At 42.9% G+C, this 17,786-nt stretch overlaps 1 protein-coding gene and 1 long non-coding RNA gene across 8 annotated transcripts; one reads left to right on the top strand and one right to left on the bottom strand.

Moving 5' to 3' along the window:
* Positions 1–3,882: 3,882 nt before the first annotated feature.
* Positions 3,883–4,934, bottom strand: LOC112429398 (uncharacterized). The gene is made up of 2 exons (XR_003021594.2): positions 4,798–4,934; positions 3,883–4,478 (listed from the first exon to the last, which is right to left on the bottom strand). It is a non-coding gene; the product is annotated as an uncharacterized lncRNA (long non-coding RNA).
* Positions 4,935–5,146: 212 nt separating this feature from the next.
* On the top strand, positions 5,147–14,503 carry LOC105497250 (pyruvate dehydrogenase phosphatase catalytic subunit 1). Of its 7 annotated transcripts, none has more exons than XM_011768226.2 (3): positions 5,148–5,304; positions 6,164–6,198; positions 10,416–14,503. In XM_011768226.2, the coding sequence occupies exons 2-3, from the start codon at positions 6,168–6,170 to the stop codon at positions 12,071–12,073; spliced, it is 1,689 nt and encodes a 562-aa protein (XP_011766528.1). In that variant the 5' UTR covers positions 5,148–5,304; positions 6,164–6,167; the 3' UTR covers positions 12,074–14,503. The 7 variants fall into 7 exon arrangements, with proteins under 7 accessions (XP_011766531.1, XP_011766528.1, XP_011766529.1 ...); XM_011768227.2 differs by having other exon boundaries at positions 5,148–5,443; XM_011768228.2 differs by lacking the exon at positions 5,148–5,304 and adding an exon at positions 5,711–5,726.
* Positions 14,504–17,786: the final 3,283 nt, after the last annotated feature.

Below are 17,786 nucleotides of genomic sequence, written 5' to 3'. Positions count from 1 at the left end.
TGGGTAAAAAGACATGTTCCCTGTTCTTGAAAAGCTTATACTCTAAGTAGTTAAGATAAGCAAAGAATTATAGCTTTTAAAAAGTATGCAGATCGACCACTACTATTTTTGAGTTCACAGCTTGGTGACTCCTACTGAAGTCTGTAGATTGGCAGGACCTGCTTCGGGGCAGCCATGACTGGCACCTACTGTAAGAAGTGCTCTAGACACACCCCACTGTCTCAGCTCCCCTGAAGCCTGTCCTCTACCTCATATCCTCTGTGCTTTGGGGAATCCACCTACAGAATTATACTAAATAAAAAATTAATCTTGCCAAATTGTCTGATGCCCAGATAGTAACACCGACACTTCCCCTTTCATCTCTCCCCTCTTGCCCATACATGTCATCTTTAGTATTTGAAGACAGCCTAACTAACAGGAATTTTTGAAGTCTGTGCCAATCTCAGGTCCATCGGCATGCAATCCTCTTGGTAAAGCACTTGAATTCTATCATTAAGCAACCCCAGACACCTACTTTTTGTATTCTTTGTCATGTTCAATTAGTACACAGAAACTTCCTGCCTGCCAGCCAAGAGCCTTTGGTCCCTCATTTTGCAAGAGAATAAAGCTTTCTTCTCCCTTGAACATTCTACTGTCTCATGAATTCTGATGAGAATGGATTCCTTTTCAAATATGAAATGAGACAAATGTGAAAGCATCTAGAACAGTCTCTGGTCCAAAGGAGATGAACCACAGTACATGTTGTTTCTTTTGTATAGATGATTCGTCAATCTCACTGCTAACTCCAAACAACTTAATTTCAAAGAAGCAACTCCTGACACTGAGATGGTAATTAAACAGGTAGCCATTCTTTAGTTACTTAGCAATTTCTTGCTGATTTCCTAGCCAAGACCTGTAGGGAAACAGGTGCTAGAGGGGTATGGTAAGCCAGCCTCTTTTCCCTGTGACTGCTGATTTTGGCAAAGGCCACAGTAAATCAGTAACCATCAGGGTAAGAGCATCTCAGACCCACATGCAGATCTATTTTAAGCTTCTTGGCTGGCACCACTAAGACTGCTGGATCATCTCAATGTTGTCAAAGCTAACCTCCAATACCCCTAAGGGTCTAAGGGTCTTACCACCTGCCCACAAGAACATCAGGCCAATCTGGTCAAGCATTGCTCATTTTCGAATCTGTCCTAGGGCAAATAGATGACTAAATGTTAAGGTTCACATTCAGGAAATGTCATTGCATTTTTGATTATCACAGAAAGCATTTGTGTAAACAGGTGATTTTGCACAGTGCTTTCTTAGTACCATACTATTTTTGAAGCCCCTTCCTCTCTCCTTCCCTACCTTCTCGACAAACGATCCTGGGTTGTTTCAGTGCTGCTTTTCAACACTTTCCAATGTTGAGGTATCAACAGGTGCTCTGGTGGCTAAGACAGCCTGGGGTCAACGCAGTAAACCCAAGGACCTGTCCTGACCCTGGCCAGATGGCCATGTGATAACGAACAGTACTTTTGAAGCAAGCCCATTGGGTGGCTAAATGGAGCTCCATCTAGAAACAGGAACAAAGCCAGGCCAGAGGAGAATCAAGGTTGAGATACTAAAGAATCTTCTCCAGTTGTACCAGCGGTTGGTACCTTTGCATAAGGGTAGTTTATTTATATATACCTCTCACTGAACTATACAACTTTACAACCAGAGGACAAAACTTATACCTGTAAATGAGATTATTTCAAAGCCATCACTTTAGGCTTTATTCTGATTTCAAAAATACCTTGGCATTCAATACTTATGTCAAAATTCTTTTGACTATATTTAGTGGTGGCAAATACCAGTTTTTTTGAGAGTGGGTGTTATTTTTAGAAATATCCAGGTCATTTAGAACTAAGAAGAATAAGATGGGGAATCAATACTATTCTGGTATAAAACCAAAGTGTTGGTTATAGTAAAACAGGTTGGAGTTTCCTGTGCAGATCTGAAAACAATTTGAAAAGGGAGTTTTAAAAGTGCTCTGAATAATGGCAATGTCAGTGTGGAATAAGGGTTGCTACTAAGGTAACAGCTTTGAAGAGGTCATTTGATATGGATGTTGGATTCTTTTTTTTTTTGGAGACGGAGTCTCACTCTGTTGCCCAGGCTGGAGTGCAGTGCTGCAATCTCGGCTCACTGCAACCTCCATCTCCCAGGTTCAAGCAATTCTCCTGCCTCAGCCTCCCGAGTAGCTGTGATTACAGATGCCCACCACCACACCCAGCTAATTCTTTGTGTTTTTAGTAGAGACAGGGTTTCACCATGTTGGCCAGGCTGGTCTCAAACTCCTGCCCTCAAGCAATCCACCCGCCTCAGCCTCCCAAAGTGCTGGGATTATAGGCGTGAGCCACCACATCTGGCCTGGATGTTGGATTCTTACTACTCTATTTCACGACCATTTAAAAAAATGTTTTTTGTTTTTTGTTTTTTTTTTTGAGACAGGGACTTGTGTAGTCGTCTAGGCTGGAGTGCAGTAAAGCTACAGCAGCCTTGGCTTCCTAGGATCAAGCAAGCCTTCTGAGTAGCTGAGACTACAGGCGTGCACCACCACACCCAGATAATTTTTTAAAAAAATTTTTGTAGAGATGAGGTCTCACTGTGTTGCTCAGGTTGGTCTCTGGGCTCAAGCAATTCTTCCGTCCCAGCCTCCCAAAATGCTGGGATTACAGGCAGGAGCCCACCAAGCCTGGCCAGGAAAAAGCTGGTAAGACAACAGAGAAGTCTAGTATGTACTTCATTTCTGGGTCATAAAGCAGAAACTCTTAAAATTCATCTCATAGCTTCAGTTAAGTGGTCTTAAGGGAGGAGACCACTACTAGTCCGGCTGCCCTCCTCCCCCCACCTTGCCTACTTCACAAGACAGGAGGAAAGCGAGAAAGAAACAAAATTAAGATATATAGCCAGACAACCTTGGCACCACCACCCGGCCCTAGGAGTTAAACAAAGTAATAATTATAACATCAACCCCTGGCCTAAACTACTTGTGTTATCTGTAAATTCCAGACACTATACGAAAAAAGCATTGTAAAACTTTCTGTTCTGTTAGCTGATGCATGTAGTCCCCAGTCATGTTTCCCACGCTTGCTTGATTTATCACGACCCTTTCACGTGGATCCCTTAAAACTGTAAGACTTTAAAAAGGCCACGTATTTCTTTTTCGGAGAGCTCGGCTCTTAAGACAGAAAACCTCTTCCTTAATCCGGTGTCTCAGGAGTTTTGTCTGCGGCTCATCCTGCTACAGTCTCTATGTCCACAAAGTAAGGGTTAAGAGGCAGAGATCCTACGTATAAATGAATTTAAACAGATATTCTAAGGTTCTAAGATTCTCCATTCTTTTAATAACTTATTAGTACCTAACTACAGAATATAATGCACTTGGGGGCCTGGGTCTCCTACTTGCCAGGAGTTCTTAATCTAAAACACTGACCTGGACATGTCGATAATATCAAGAATAGCTAACACTTAATAACACTACATGCTATGCACTTTCTTAGCAAGCTATATATGTCAACTCTCTTAATACAGCCCTGTCATTACTTTTTACATTTTTATCTTACATATGAGAGAACTGAGCCATGCAGAGTTGCCCATGACCACACAGAAAGCTTCAGAGCTGGGAATGGAACCAAGCCAGCCTGGCTCCAGCTGCACTCTTAATCACTAGGCTACACCACCCTATGCATCTATGAAGAAGAAACCAGATACATAAATTAAATAATAGGAAAAGGGCAGTGAAGAATACTTGCAAATTTATGGGAAGCCCATTTGAGAAGCAAAAAGGAGAGGATGAAGGGAGGCAGATGGACCTGTAAAAACTGGGGTGAAGGCCAGACTAGCCACAAAAGTTCCATGGGCAATCTGGGAATGGGCAGAAAGAGTCTCCTCTAGTTTATTTAGAGAACAGAGAATACAGCAACTTGAAAGATCCAGGAGTTAAAAAGGACCAGTTTGGGTATATGACGTTTTTTATTACATAAACATCAGGTAATTCACTCCACATCATTTTGTAAACCTGACTGGCTAGTAATAAGTTATGTGTAATAAATCAAAGTCAACTTATTGGTGAACACTAGGGAAGATAAGTGCAATGCTCTACCTGCCATCTCCAAGGAAGCTCTTAGAAGCCACTATCCCGTAAAAGGGATGTATGGATGGAAGTCACTGAAGAGCCCTCGAGATATCTTCCGTTTTCCCACAGCCAATACCAATGCCACCTTAAGTCTAATCTCATCTGAGGTGGAAACAATCTCATGGAGCAGAAATGGGACTTAGAGCAGGGAATGACTTGGATGAAGGTCTTCTGACTCCAAGTCCAGTGTTCTTTCCTTGTAACCATTCAGGGCAACGGGGCCAATATTGATTTCAAAACTCCTCGGAGAACGTGAGCACTCATCTATGCTACAGAGAGAATTCCCTCATCACAGTTCCGTCTTGCTGCTGTCTACACCTGCTTCCTCTCCCTGGGACGACAGAAAACATGATGGGCGTTAATGCTTCTAAAATCTGCAACACATCAAATGAACGAAGCAACAGCTACTCTCGAGGTTCTTTGCTACGCCTTGTACCGCAGGCTGCGGTGAGCCGCAGGGAGTTGAGATTCCCGTGAGGCTGAGAGCCGCTCCGGTAGCCTACCCTGGGAAGCCCCCACCCAACTGCGAGGCGCGGGGGAGGCTTGGCCGCTGGGCCGGCCACCCACACCACCGCATCCCCGCCGAGATGCAAGGGATTCGAGGAAGCCTGCACGCCAGGGGAGCAGCCCGTTCCTCGCGCCCCACGCACACGAAGACGTTGGAGCCGGTCCAGGCGCCTCCCCTCTCCCGATCCCGGAGCCTGCTCCGCCAACGCCGCCCGGATCCACAGACCACCGCCTAGCGCCGCACAGCCACACCTTCCACCCGCTAAAGGGAGGGGTCACGTGAGGCGGGCCCGGGGAACCAATGGGCGGCTCGCGCCGAATGGAAGGGATTGTCTGACCCCCGTGACGTCACAAAGCTGGCAAGGAGCGCGCTCCTCTTCCGCCCCCGCCCCACCCCCGGCCGCGGCCCTCTCCGCCTTCCCGCCCACTCGCCACTGCGCAGCCAATCGGGAGGCGGGAAGCACTCCAGCCCGAACGTGCGGGCGGGGCGGGGTGGCGGCCCCGCAGGGTAGAGGAGCAGAGTGGGCCGGCTGGGGGCGAGGGCCCGCGCTCCGGGAGCTGCACGGGGCTGAGTGGAAAAAGCGCGGAGCGGCGGCGTCGTTGTTGCCCCCTCCTCCTCGGGACAATCGTTTGGTTTCCTGCGGTGCCCGGTTCGTATTCCCTACTCCCGGCCACGAGGCGCCCCGTCCGGGATCCTCCACCCGTCCAAAGTTGTGAGGGGGCGCCGGGCGTACTCGCGGATCGGCGGCCGCGGGCGTGCGGAGGGCGGGACGAGCCCTGGAGCGCCAGGTGCGCACCGGGGGGTCGGGGCTGTAGGGCGGGAGCGGTGGCGCTGGGGGCCGTCGGGGGGCTGGGGGCTGGGGGCTGGGGGCTCGGGGCGGGGGCGGGGCCGCCGGGCAGCCCTAGCGTCTTCCGGCCTCTGCGCACCGGCTGTCAGCACCAAGGGCGCCGCGGGGACCGCGGCAGTGCGAGCTCCGGGGAGGCTGTAGGGCTGCGGCTCTGCCTGAGTGTCTCCCTGATGCACTCCGGGTCCGGGCTGGCCCCGCTGGCAGCTTGCCGCCGGCCGGTCCCTGTTAGTCTGGACTGAAGCGGGCACCCGTGGGGCCGGGCCGGGCGGGGCGGGACAGGACTGGGCGGGCAGCGGGCGGGGCTGCCGTACGCGTCCATGGGCTTCGCGCCCCGACTGGATGGAGGGGCTGGCCCTAGGGGCGCGCCCCTGCTCGCGCCTGGGCCGCGCTGTCTTGGGCTGTGGCTCTGCCTCCCCTGCGGGGTGGTTGGTTTGGTTGGCTTCCTTGTTCTCTCCACCCCTTTATCCCTCCTCCATTCTCTTCCCCCCTCCCAGCCCATTCACCGGGCTGGAGCGAGACCTCGCCCCTCCTCCGCTCCCGCCTCCCCGCCGCCGCCTCCTCTAATGAGCATCTCTGCCTTGCTTTCAATGGGCCGGTGCTGCTGTCGCTGCTGCTGCCCGCGCGGGTTGTGGATGTTGTCGGCTCCGTGTTGTGATGACAGGAGAATGTGTGTGTGTCCCGGGCCCAGACGAATTGGTAGGTATTCACTTAACTACCTGCGTTGGGTACCCAGGAAGGATGGTGACAGATTTTTGTGTATGGATGGTTTTAGGTGGGTCAGCGTTGTATTAAGGGATGAGATAGATTGGAAAAAGGAACAAGGGCGTCTTGGATTGGGAGAGCTTTGATGCCTTTGTGAGTGCAATTTTTCAGGTAGCGACAAAGGAAACTAATCAAACAGGTACTGGCTTGGTGCTTCGTATCATTCTTCATTCATGTAAAAAGATAGCAGGAGCTGTGAAATGGCTAGGCATTTCCAGAAAAATGTTGAAAAATCGTGGATGGTCTTTAGGTAGAGTGTTTAATGCAATCGGATTACATAAACTGGGGTTCTGACACATTAAATGATTAGCATAGCTTTTCTTTTTCATTTACATCAGAAGCTTTGCAAAGCTAAAGGGCTCCGGAGTCGGTGCCTTAATAGCGTTTGCTAATTAATTTGGTCCGTAGGTCTATTGATGGAGTCGAAAAAATGTCTTGGCACAGGCTCTGCTAAGCACATCAGTAAGAATGGATGGGTCTCTTTCCTGTTTCTGGTTGCAGTGCATCTTTCTTTCTTAGTCATTGGCAAAATCAGCCAAATCTGCCTGGGACGAAGATGCTGCGTATAACGTGGCTGAGTCTAGATCATGGAATAGGAACTTTTCCGTGAAAATTGTGATCAGGAATAACTTGAAAATTTGACACTGCTCTGTTTTACCAACAGTTGTACCTGGATGCTGTTCTTATTGCCTGATCAAGAGCCTTCTACACTAATTTAACAAGCTTGTCAGCAAAAGTTTTGATGTAGAGGGTTTTCTTGTTGTATCAGTGGATATTCTGAAGGATAATTAAGAGTTTTCCAGTGCTCACTTATTGTTTATGAAAGCATTTTAAAGTACTTTGACTCCCAAGGGTATCTGATCTGATGGAGAGAATATATCACTTGTACCGATGAGGATAGAACGCTCATTGATCACAGCACAGTTTTCATAAATTCCAACTTCCCTAGGAATTTTGTCTTTTGAAGGCATGTTAGGAGTTGGGGCATTAGGATATAATCTCAGTCCATGTGCTAAGCCTCTGCATAACTGAAAGATACAGTCAATAAAATTCACTCTCTTTTTTTGTTTTTAATCGCAAGAACTTTTGCCTCGAAAGAAAAATGTAGTGGAGAATTTGTTTGATGTTTGAATATAAGTATTATTAAAAGCACCTGCTGTGTGAATCATTAGCTTTTTGTCACTAGATTTCATTCATTTTGCAGTGAACTACAAAAGTAGAAAAGATGTCAAACCAAGCCGGATGCGGTGGCTCATCCCTGTAACCCCAGCACTTTGGGAGGCTGAGGCGGGTGGATGGCCTGAGGTCAGGAGTTGGAAACCAACCTGACCAACATGGTGAAACCCCATCTCTACTGAAAATACAGAATTATCCGGGCGTGGTAATCCCAGCTACTCGGGAGGCTGAGGCGGGAGAATCGCTTAAACCCGGGAGGCAGAGGTTGCAGTGAGCCGAGATCACGCCATTGCACTCCAACTCCTCCCCCCGTCCCCCCGCCACACACCCAGAAAAATGACGAAGCAAAGGAATTTAAGTAAAGTGCAGGTTTCCTGGATTTGTTATTCCTCAGACAATCAAACACTGTTATGCATCTGTCAACCCTCCCTCCCCCATACACAAATAGTATTTTGAGTCAATTTACATTCCATAGAGGCACATTTTCTTTTTCTTTTTTTTTTCTGTAAGATTCTTAAGTTTTAAAGAAAGAGCAAATGCAGTCATAAAATTATGAAGAAAAATTGTTTTCATTAAGATTACGTTCGTTTACATTTTTAATGATAGGAAACCTTTATACAAAGCACAAAATGAGTTGATATGCTTTCTGCGTGCAAACCTAAAAAGAGATACGGTTTAAGTGTGGAAGCCGCTGTCATGTGGCCCAACATTTGAGCACATCTTCTGGCTCAGTCATGTACACTTAACCTCTGGATGACTTTCAGGTATTCAGTTTGAAGTGCTTTTATTTAAATGGTTACTCCTGATGGATTCCTGTTTTTCTGGAATTTCTGTTTTTCATTAGTGCATTTCAGAATACTTATTTAGTTACAGATTCTTATTTCCAAAATTATAGCCATTACTTTCTATTGCCTGATCTTGTCTTCATTTCCGTAAACAAATCCCTTCTTAGATAGTGCAGTTAAAATGATGGTACTTTATGCTACTTGCAGAAGAGAATCTGTGTGGCTGGCTTATGTAGTGCTTTTTACAGAAGCAAACAAGAATCAGTGATTATTCGGTGTTTAGTTTTCTTTGCTTCCCGCTACCCCAGTTTATCACTTTTTCTCAAATTATTCTTCAAAAAATGTATATGAAAATAATATATAGCTAACACTTGCTATGATATTTGTAAATTCTTTTGTTTCTTAATGAGTTTAGCCCTGGGAAGGAATAGTTGCTATTAACTCAGATGGTTTTATTTTCCATGTTCCTTTTTGTTTATTGCATTTGTTTATTTAAAGTATTTCTAAAGTGTGTTTCTTTGTAGTCCAAAAGACTATTTTGAAGCAGTATCTCAAGAATTCAGGGAAAATATATTTTATTGAGGAAGAAGAGGGATTTTTTTCTTGCTTGAATTATCTAGATTAATGATATATTTATTAAATTTTCCAAATAAATGCCCAGAAATTATTTTCAGTGCATATAGTGAGTGATAGGATTTTTTTAAAGTTTGTAATTATATTGCTGTACCTTTTCAATCCAAACCTTAGACTATTATTTGACTATACTGCTTTCCTGGAGCAAATAAATACCTTTTTTTTTTTCTTTAATGTGAGAAAAAACATTTTTGGTTTTTTGAAATTTATTTTAAATTTACAATTGACACATAATAGTATATATTTATGGGATACACTGTGATGTTTCAGTGTGTGTATATTGGTAGACATTGTGTAATGATGAAATCACAGTAATTACCATATCCAAGAAAACATTTTTCTAGGGGTTAATTCTACTTTGGATCCATAGTAGATGAAAATACTTACATGGTTTTTCCTTATGGCTGCTAAGCAGGGGACATTGTTAGTAGGTAAATTAAGTTCTAGGACTGAAGTCATTTATGTTACTAACAAAGCTTTAGAGCTACTACAATACTTAAACTTTTTTTTTTTTTTTTTTAAATCATGAATGGCACGGTAGAATTCAACAGTGAATAAATGAAACCTGAATTTTATTTCAAAGCCTCACTTCCATAAGCATAAAGGCATGAATCCTAGAAAAGCCTTAGATAGCATCTGTTCCATTGTGTTCATTTACAAGTTAGAAGAGTGAGACTCAAAGATGTGAGCTGACTTTTCCAAGATTATTTGGGAGTTGGTGGCAGACCTATGCCCATTAGCCTGGCAAATTGCCACAGTGGTCTAGAGAAGCAAGTTTTGCAAGACCATCTACTGGGGTACAGGAGAGAAATACTGGAATTTCTTTTTTTATTTAATTATGTAGAAATTTTTCTGTGTATGTTACAATGCATATTACTATAGTAAAATATGTATATGATGTACAAACGTCTCTGTTGTTCCTCACCCTACATTCCTCAGAGTCGACTGAGATACACACCAGCATAGCATCCAGCATATGCTACCTTTTGCAGGCCAAAGGAGAACTGGTGGCAGTAATTTATGAATATACATATGTTTGGGCTGCATCTTAACACTTTTGATCATAGCCATGTGTAATCATGCCAAAATTGACCACAGGTCTATGTAAAGGATCTTCATAAATTGAAGAAGTCCCTGTGTAAAATGGGAGATTTCAAGGCATTTTTTAAGGATAGGGAGATAGAAGGATGATTGGTCAGGTAGACTGCTACTGCATAATGTTATATAACCTTCATCTCCTCAGCTTTCCCCAGCCAAATCTGTTGTACATTCTGCACAGTTTGTACTGCACAAAGAAGAACAAAGAAAAGAGAAAATTGAAGTTTGAGTACAGGAGCCAGGAGTTCAGTCCTGGTTCCACGAATAATTGGGAGTTGTGCCTACCAGAATACACCCTGTAGAAATAGTACATGATGTGTGTATAAAATGTAGTACCTTCTAACAAAGGCTTAGCATGTAGATTGACTTGCTTAATATTTGTTATGAAGGCAAAGCTAGATTAAGTATCCTGAAATGTAACTCTTTTCTTTGTGTACATCTGTCTAATTTGCTGTCTAGGAATCCCAGTCAGAAGTTCCAGCCTGCCACTGTTCTCTGATGCCATGCCAGCACCAACTCAACTGTTTTTTCCTCTGATCCGTAACTGTGAACTGAGCAGGATCTATGGCACTGCATGTTACTGCCACCACAAACATCTCTGTTGTTCCTCACCCTACGTTCCTCAGAGTCGACTGAGATATACACCTCATCCAGCATATGCTACCTTTTGCAGGCCAAAGGAGAACTGGTGGCAGTACACCCAAGGAAGGAGATATGCTTCCACACCACAGAAATTTTACCTCACACCTCCACAAGTCAATAGCATCCTTAAAGCTAATGAATACAGTTTCAAAGTGCCAGAATTTGATGGCAAAAATGTCAGTTCTATCCTTGGATTTGACAGCAATCAGCTGCCTGCAAATGCGCCCATTGAGGACCGGAGAAGTGCAGCAACCTGCCTGCAGACCAGAGGGATGCTTTTGGGGGTTTTTGATGGCCATGCAGGTTGTGCTTGTTCCCAGGCAGTCAGTGAGAGACTTTTTTATTATATTGCTGTCTCTTTGTTACCCCATGAGACTTTGCTAGAGATTGAAAATGCAGTGGAGAGTGGCCGGGCACTGCTACCCATTCTCCAGTGGCACAAGCACCCCAATGATTACTTTAGTAAGGAGGCATCCAAATTGTACTTTAACAGCTTGAGGACTTACTGGCAAGAGCTTATAGACCTCAACACTGGTGAGTCAACTGATATTGATGTTAAGGAGGCCCTAATTAATGCTTTCAAGAGGCTTGATAATGACATCTCCTTGGAGGCACAAGTTGGTGATCCTAATTCCTTCCTCAACTATCTGGTGCTTCGAGTGGCATTTTCTGGAGCCACTGCTTGTGTGGCCCATGTGGATGGTGTTGACCTTCATGTGGCCAATACTGGCGATAGCAGAGCCATGCTGGGTGTGCAGGAAGAGGACGGCTCATGGTCAGCAGTCACGCTGTCTAATGACCACAATGCTCAGAATGAAAGAGAACTAGAACGGCTGAAATTGGAACATCCAAAGAGTGAGGCCAAGAGTGTGGTGAAACAGGATCGGCTGCTTGGCTTGCTGATGCCATTTAGGGCTTTTGGAGATGTAAAGTTCAAATGGAGCATTGACCTTCAAAAGAGAGTGATAGAATCTGGCCCAGACCAGTTGAATGACAATGAATATACCAAATTTATTCCTCCTAATTATCACACACCTCCTTATCTCACTGCTGAGCCAGAGGTAACTTACCACCGATTAAGGCCACAGGATAAGTTTCTGGTGTTGGCTACTGATGGGTTGTGGGAGACTATGCATAGGCAGGATGTGGTTAGGATTGTGGGTGAGTACTTAACTGGCATGCATCACCAACAGCCAATAGCTGTTGGTGGCTACAAGGTGACTCTGGGACAGATGCACGGCCTTTTAACAGAAAGGAGAACCAAAATGTCCTCGGTATTTGAGGATCAGAATGCAGCAACCCATCTCATTCGCCATGCTGTGGGCAACAACGAGTTTGGGACTGTTGATCATGAGCGCCTCTCCAAAATGCTTAGTCTTCCTGAAGAGCTTGCTCGAATGTACAGAGATGACATTACAATCATTGTAGTTCAGTTCAATTCTCATGTCGTAGGGGCGTATCAAAACCAAGAATAGTGAGTGGCTCTTTCACTGGCAATTCTCAAATGATATGCATTTAAAGGGCAGATTTTTTAAAAAGATACTACTATAATAAACATTTCCAGTTGGTCATTCTAAGCATTTACCCGTTTGATACTCTAGCTAGTCAGGTACTTTAAATTGACTTTGCAGCAGGGTGGCAGGGTCAGGAGAGTCTGGTTCTGCCTAGCTCAGATTTCATGGCACCTGCACTTGAAGCAAGTCACTTCTTTATCACAGGTGTCTTGAAACATTGGCTGCTTTTACCAACCTGAGAAAATTAGGATGACCTGGCAAATAAGATCTTGAATAGGCCAAAAGCAAGTATCTTGCTGTGTGTAGTCTCTTGGTTAAAGTGAAGAAACAGTACTGTTCACACCTGCAGACCCCTTTCTTCACTGAGATTCCAGTGTACGTGAGAACATATATTTATTGCATGATTTTCTAGGTACACAGTCTATGCATTATTCATATACATTTATTTTAGCCTGAAGTGGTTTTCAAATCCAATTCTTTAAGCCATAAATGACCAAGATCCAAGCAATCTGAATTCGTTTTTGTGATTATTTGACTGGAATGCTTCTTAAGTGGAATAACTATACTCCGTTATCCACCCGATTTCCTAATGTAATTGAAACATTTTCTATTTTGCCACACACTTGGAGACAATAAGGGTTTTTAGTTTTATCTACTCTTCTATTGAAGTTAAATAAAGAAAAAAAGATTTTTTATTTGTATTAATGAAAAGCTTTAGTTTAAAATAAGGAGATCCAGAATAAAAAGAAGAGACTGACCTCTTCAATTATTGTCATCTGTAGCCACCAGCACAACACTCTTACATAATCCCCAAAGGCTTGGCATGCTGTAAGTGTGTGGTGGGTAGACTGCTGCCGGGGAATCGTACTTCTTATTTAGTAGTGATAAGACTTTTCATCATTTTTGGAATTTTAAAGATGACATATATAAAATAAGTTTATCAATTTGGGGAATAAGGTTTAATATTACCATTGGGTATTGAGACAGGAGAAAGTTTTTGTTTTTCTCCATTTAGACATAGGTCAATTAAAATATTTGGGTTTAAAATGACTAAATGCTTTAAACATATTGTAGCTTAAGATATATGTGTTAAGATATATACATGAGAAACTTTAAAAGGTAACTACTGTGCATGCCTGATGCTTAATAGAACACTTACTTAGTGACATCAAATGTTTGCAGCAGTCTCCATAATTATATTCAGTCCCTTCTAATACTATATCAACGTAAATGAAATAAATATATTCAAATTGGCTTTTTGGGAGCTTATTTACTATGCATCAAATGGCATTTTGTTCCTGTGTTTAGTAGTGATCTGTATACAGCTGTGCATATACTTTCATCACTTATTCTAGCATCACTGTTAAAAAATGGCTGTGATTATGTTTGATATTCACCTGGATTTTAATACAAGCCAATATCAGCTTCCCATTGTGTAATAACTTGGGTGTTTAGGAGTCTTTTCACATTTTTGGGGGATATGAACTAGATGTTCAAGGACTCCTTCTGGAGTGTGGATACTGAATCAGTGTAGTATTGGCTGCGGAATTTGCTTCAATTGAAAATAGACTCAGGAAGATTGCTGCTCAGAATATCATATAATGTTTATTTTTTGAGGTGTTTTTGTTTTTATTTGTGGGTTTTTTTTTTTTTTTGGAAGTCAGCTTGGAATTTTTTTCCTGGGAAGTATTTGGGAGAGGGAAAGGCTGTACTATATATTTATTTCTAAGTGTTTTGACTGGGCCTTTTTCTTTTAATGATATATGTGGACTGCTCTAGCAAACCCTATTTTCAGCTACTATTTGAATGTTCTTGAACACCACCACTGAAGAGTTTCATATTATACACCAAATAATGTCTCATCTCTATATAGTATAGGGAATATAAAATTGGTTTCCTGTGGTCATGATCAAGATAGTAATATTATTACACAAGAAACTTGGTCTGCAGTCTGAAAGCTGGTCTACTCTCTATAGAAATGAAAATGCAGCATGGAGTTGACGTTGTAGAAATGAAAGTAATTGGGTATTAGAAATCTGAATGTACTGTCATCTAAAAGCAATTGTGATTTTATTGTAATTGGTTGTCACTGTGATACGGTGTCTAGAATTAAAGAATACATGTAAACTTTCATGGTATTTAGCCTTTCTTAAATTTTTGTAAAATTTAAACTTTCTAATGTATGTATTCAACTTCTGTATTTATATTTAATCAGTGGTTCATGATACATAATACACCCTTAACTAGTTAAATGGAATGTTGGTATGGTACAGAGTACCGTATTGGTAAGAAAACTGTCTTATAAAAGATGTATGTGTGTGAAGACATGAAAGTTTAATGTACAGAATGGTTGGAGAAATGCCCATGGTGAATTAAAGCTTTCATATCTGCTTTCTGAATGTCCTGTGTTGGTTTTTAATAACAAGATTCATTAGATGCTTCCTATGCATGGTAGATTATGTTTAACTTTAGGATCCAGTAGATACATAGTACTTCAAATCTGTAAAAATTAAGGTAAAATTTTTTTTTTTCTTTTTGAGACAGAGTCTCGCTCTGTCGCCAAAGCTGGAGTGCAGTGGCACGATCTCGTCTTATTGCAACCTCTGCCTCTTGGGTTCAAGCAGTTCTTCTGCCTCAGCCTCCTGAGTAGCTGGGACTACAGGTGCATGCCACCATGCCTGGCTAATTTATGTATTTTTAGTAGAGACGGGGTTTCATCATAGTGGCCAGGCTGGTCTTGAACTCCTGACCTTGTGATCCACCCGCTTCCCAAAGTGCTGGGTTTACGGGCATGAACCACCACGCCAAACCAAAATTGAGGTATAATTTAAACAAAATGCACAGATTTAAAATTTGCGATGTAACATTTGGTAACACCCCAATAAAGATATAAAACTTTTCCTTCAGAAAATTCCCTATGCCCCTTTCCCATTAATCCCTCTCATAACTATCGTTCCACTTTTCTCACTATAATTTTGCTTCTAGAAATTTATGTAAATCATACATGTACTTTTTTTTTTTTTCAGACAGTCTTGCTCTGTCGCCCTGGCTGGAGTGCATGATCTTGGCTCACTGCAGCCTCCACCTCCTGGGTTCGAGCAATCCTCCTGCCTTAGCCTCCCGAGTAACTGGGACTACAAGCATGTCTCATCACACCTGGCTAACTTTTGTATTTTTAGTGGAGACGGGATTTCACCATGTTAGCCAGGCTGGTTTCAAACGCCTGACCTCAAGTGATCCGCCCACATCAGCTTTCCAAAGTACTGGGATTACAGGCGTAAGCCACTGTACCCGGCCCATATATGTACTTTGTATGTTTGACTTTTGCTCAATTTTTGGAGATTCACTTATGTTGTATTCATAGTCTGTTCCTTATTACTGAGTAGCGTTCCAGTGTTTGAATGTATCACAATTTATCCATTCTCTATTGATGGATGTTGTCAGTCTCCCCCTCCTCCCCTTTAAAGATAATTTTTAGATTAATAATTCTCAGAAATGCTGTTTGGTTAAGGTGTAGCTTTAACTTTGCAAATAATGATTACCGGTAAGTTTTATGTTAAAGCTTTGATGATAGGACCCTTTAATGCCCTTAAAACAAATGGTGGGAATTTTTCATGGTGAAAAGTTTGGTGGGATTAAGGTGTGGCCCGTTGCTATTGGCTTCTCTGTTCCTCTCCCACTGAGAATTTTGTTGAGTTCATTAAGCTTGGTAAATTATTGTGTTAATGACAAATTGAGAAAATGGCAAATTATACCTCGGTGGGTTTTTTGTCTGTTTTTTGAAAAATGTCTCACTCTGTCACCCAGACTGGAGTGTAGTGGTGTGATCACAGTATATTGCAGCCTCAACCTCCTAAGCTCATATAGCTTGGTTTTTGATGGTTTGGGTTTATTGCTGCATTGGCCATAGCTATGATTAGGGATGAGGAAGGAAGAGGATGAAGTGCTGACTGCTGGGGATGGGGCGACTGACTTGAGTATTTCTGCTTTCATTGAACAAAGTTAACACTGCTTAGAATGAGCTTCCATGTTCACTAGTCAAACACATACATGAATGTGGGTTGTTCGTTTGTCCTTGGATATAGCAAGAGGATCTAGGTAGCTGTTATCCTTTCCATAGGTTGACATATTTAATTCTGACTTTTTCATAAATAATAGAACAATTGCTATTCATTGTAGAGTTTTTCAGACCTTCAAAAGCTGCGTTCTGTTAAAATTGATGCAGTGGTGCCTTTACTACCTAAACAAGCTGAATACATGAAGACATCTTAATGGCATCAGAATTGGCTTGTTACGGTATGAAAGTCATTTCGTTTTTTCCTTTCAGAATGTACTTTAAAAGCCAAGCTTAATCCTATTAAATCCTATGTGTCCAGTTCTTACAACGATGCAATTTATAACCCTGGATTGAATCATAATGCATAGCATTGTTTTCTAAGTAGCTCTCAAATTACAAGTCTTCAAAACGAATATATTAGGAATGATGAAATTCATATACTCCATGTGTCATTAAAAATGGTTATCCAGTGCATGTATATTAAGGTCCACACAATTTAGGCTCAGTTATTTAGCCAATATTTAGGTTCATAAATGGTCCCCATCCAACCCTTGACTCCCAGAAGCTCCCTATGCACAGAATGAGAGAAGCATTTCCTTGAGGGTCCACCAGGAACTGTAGCTGCTATTTGTGAGTATCAGGTACCCAGCTTCAAAAAGACTGGATATTTCATCTGAGTTCATCTTACTACCCCTACCCAAAGGCAGGTGGAGGAGACAGTTTTCCATCCAAGATCCTGCCCAAACTGATGAATTTCTCTGCTTTTCTTTCTTTTCTTTTCTTTTTTTCTTTTTGAGATGGAGTTTCGCTTTTCTTGCCTAGGCTAGAGTGCAGTGGTGCAATCTCGGCTCACTACAACCGCCTCCTGGGTTCAAGTGATTCTCCTGCCTCAGCCTCCCGAGTAGCTGGGATTACAGGCATGTGCCACCACACCCGGCTAATTTTGTATTTTTAGTAGAGACGGGGTTTCTCCATGTTGGTCAGGCTGGTCTTGAACTTCCGACCTCAGGTGATCCGCCTGCCTTGGCTTCCCAAAGTGCTGGGATTACAGACGTGAGCCACCACGCCCGGCCAGTTCTCTGCTTTTCTAAAATGTACGCAGTTCACTGACTCTGCTTGTAACATGCTCAAAGTGCACAAATACTAAAGTCTGAGGTTAGTGATCACATTCAGCCTTTCAGAAACTTTAAACTCTGGGCACTAGCAACAAGCAGCCAAGAAGAGTCAACTAAAGATTTTATCTCATCCGTGGCGATGAACCAGATTGTCTTTTTGAAGGCCAGGAACTGTTTTATTTGCTGGCAGTGTTGCCTCAGAGACCAGCCTTCCAGCATGAACGCTGAGAAGAATGGGAAATGTGACAAGAGACCTAAGCTAGGAAAAACAAGAAGAGGGAAGGGAAAGAATGGTATTGGCAATTACCGTAGTGATTACAGAAGCAGTAATGGGGTCAGGGAGCATCAGATCCTAATAATTGGCACCAGTGACAAGGATGAGCGCAAAGCACCGGAAAGACAGCAGTGAGCTAAATGGTAGCAAGGTAAAGGACTTTAAAAATCATTTTTGGCCGGGCACGGTGGGTCATGCCTGTAATCTCAGCACTTTACAGTGCTGAGG

This window comes from Macaca nemestrina, chromosome 8 (assembly GCF_043159975.1).
Source record: "Macaca nemestrina isolate mMacNem1 chromosome 8, mMacNem.hap1, whole genome shotgun sequence".
NCBI classification, from domain to species: domain Eukaryota; kingdom Metazoa; phylum Chordata; class Mammalia; order Primates; family Cercopithecidae; genus Macaca; species Macaca nemestrina.
Note: the sequence above shows the minus strand (reverse complement) of the source record. Positions and strands in the feature narration are given on the sequence as shown.

What these genes read in the sequence shown, in the direction of transcription:
- LOC105497250 (XM_024797721.2), top strand. Translation starts at nt 6,066, where the DNA reads ATGAGCATCTCTGCCTTGCTTTCAATGGGCCGGTGCTGCTGTCGCTGC. An exon ending in TCCCGGGCCCAGACGAATTG is followed by an intron (nt 6,199 to 10,415) that starts GTAGGTATTCAC and finishes TTTGCTGTCTAG; the next exon opens with GAATCCCAGTCAGAAGTTCC.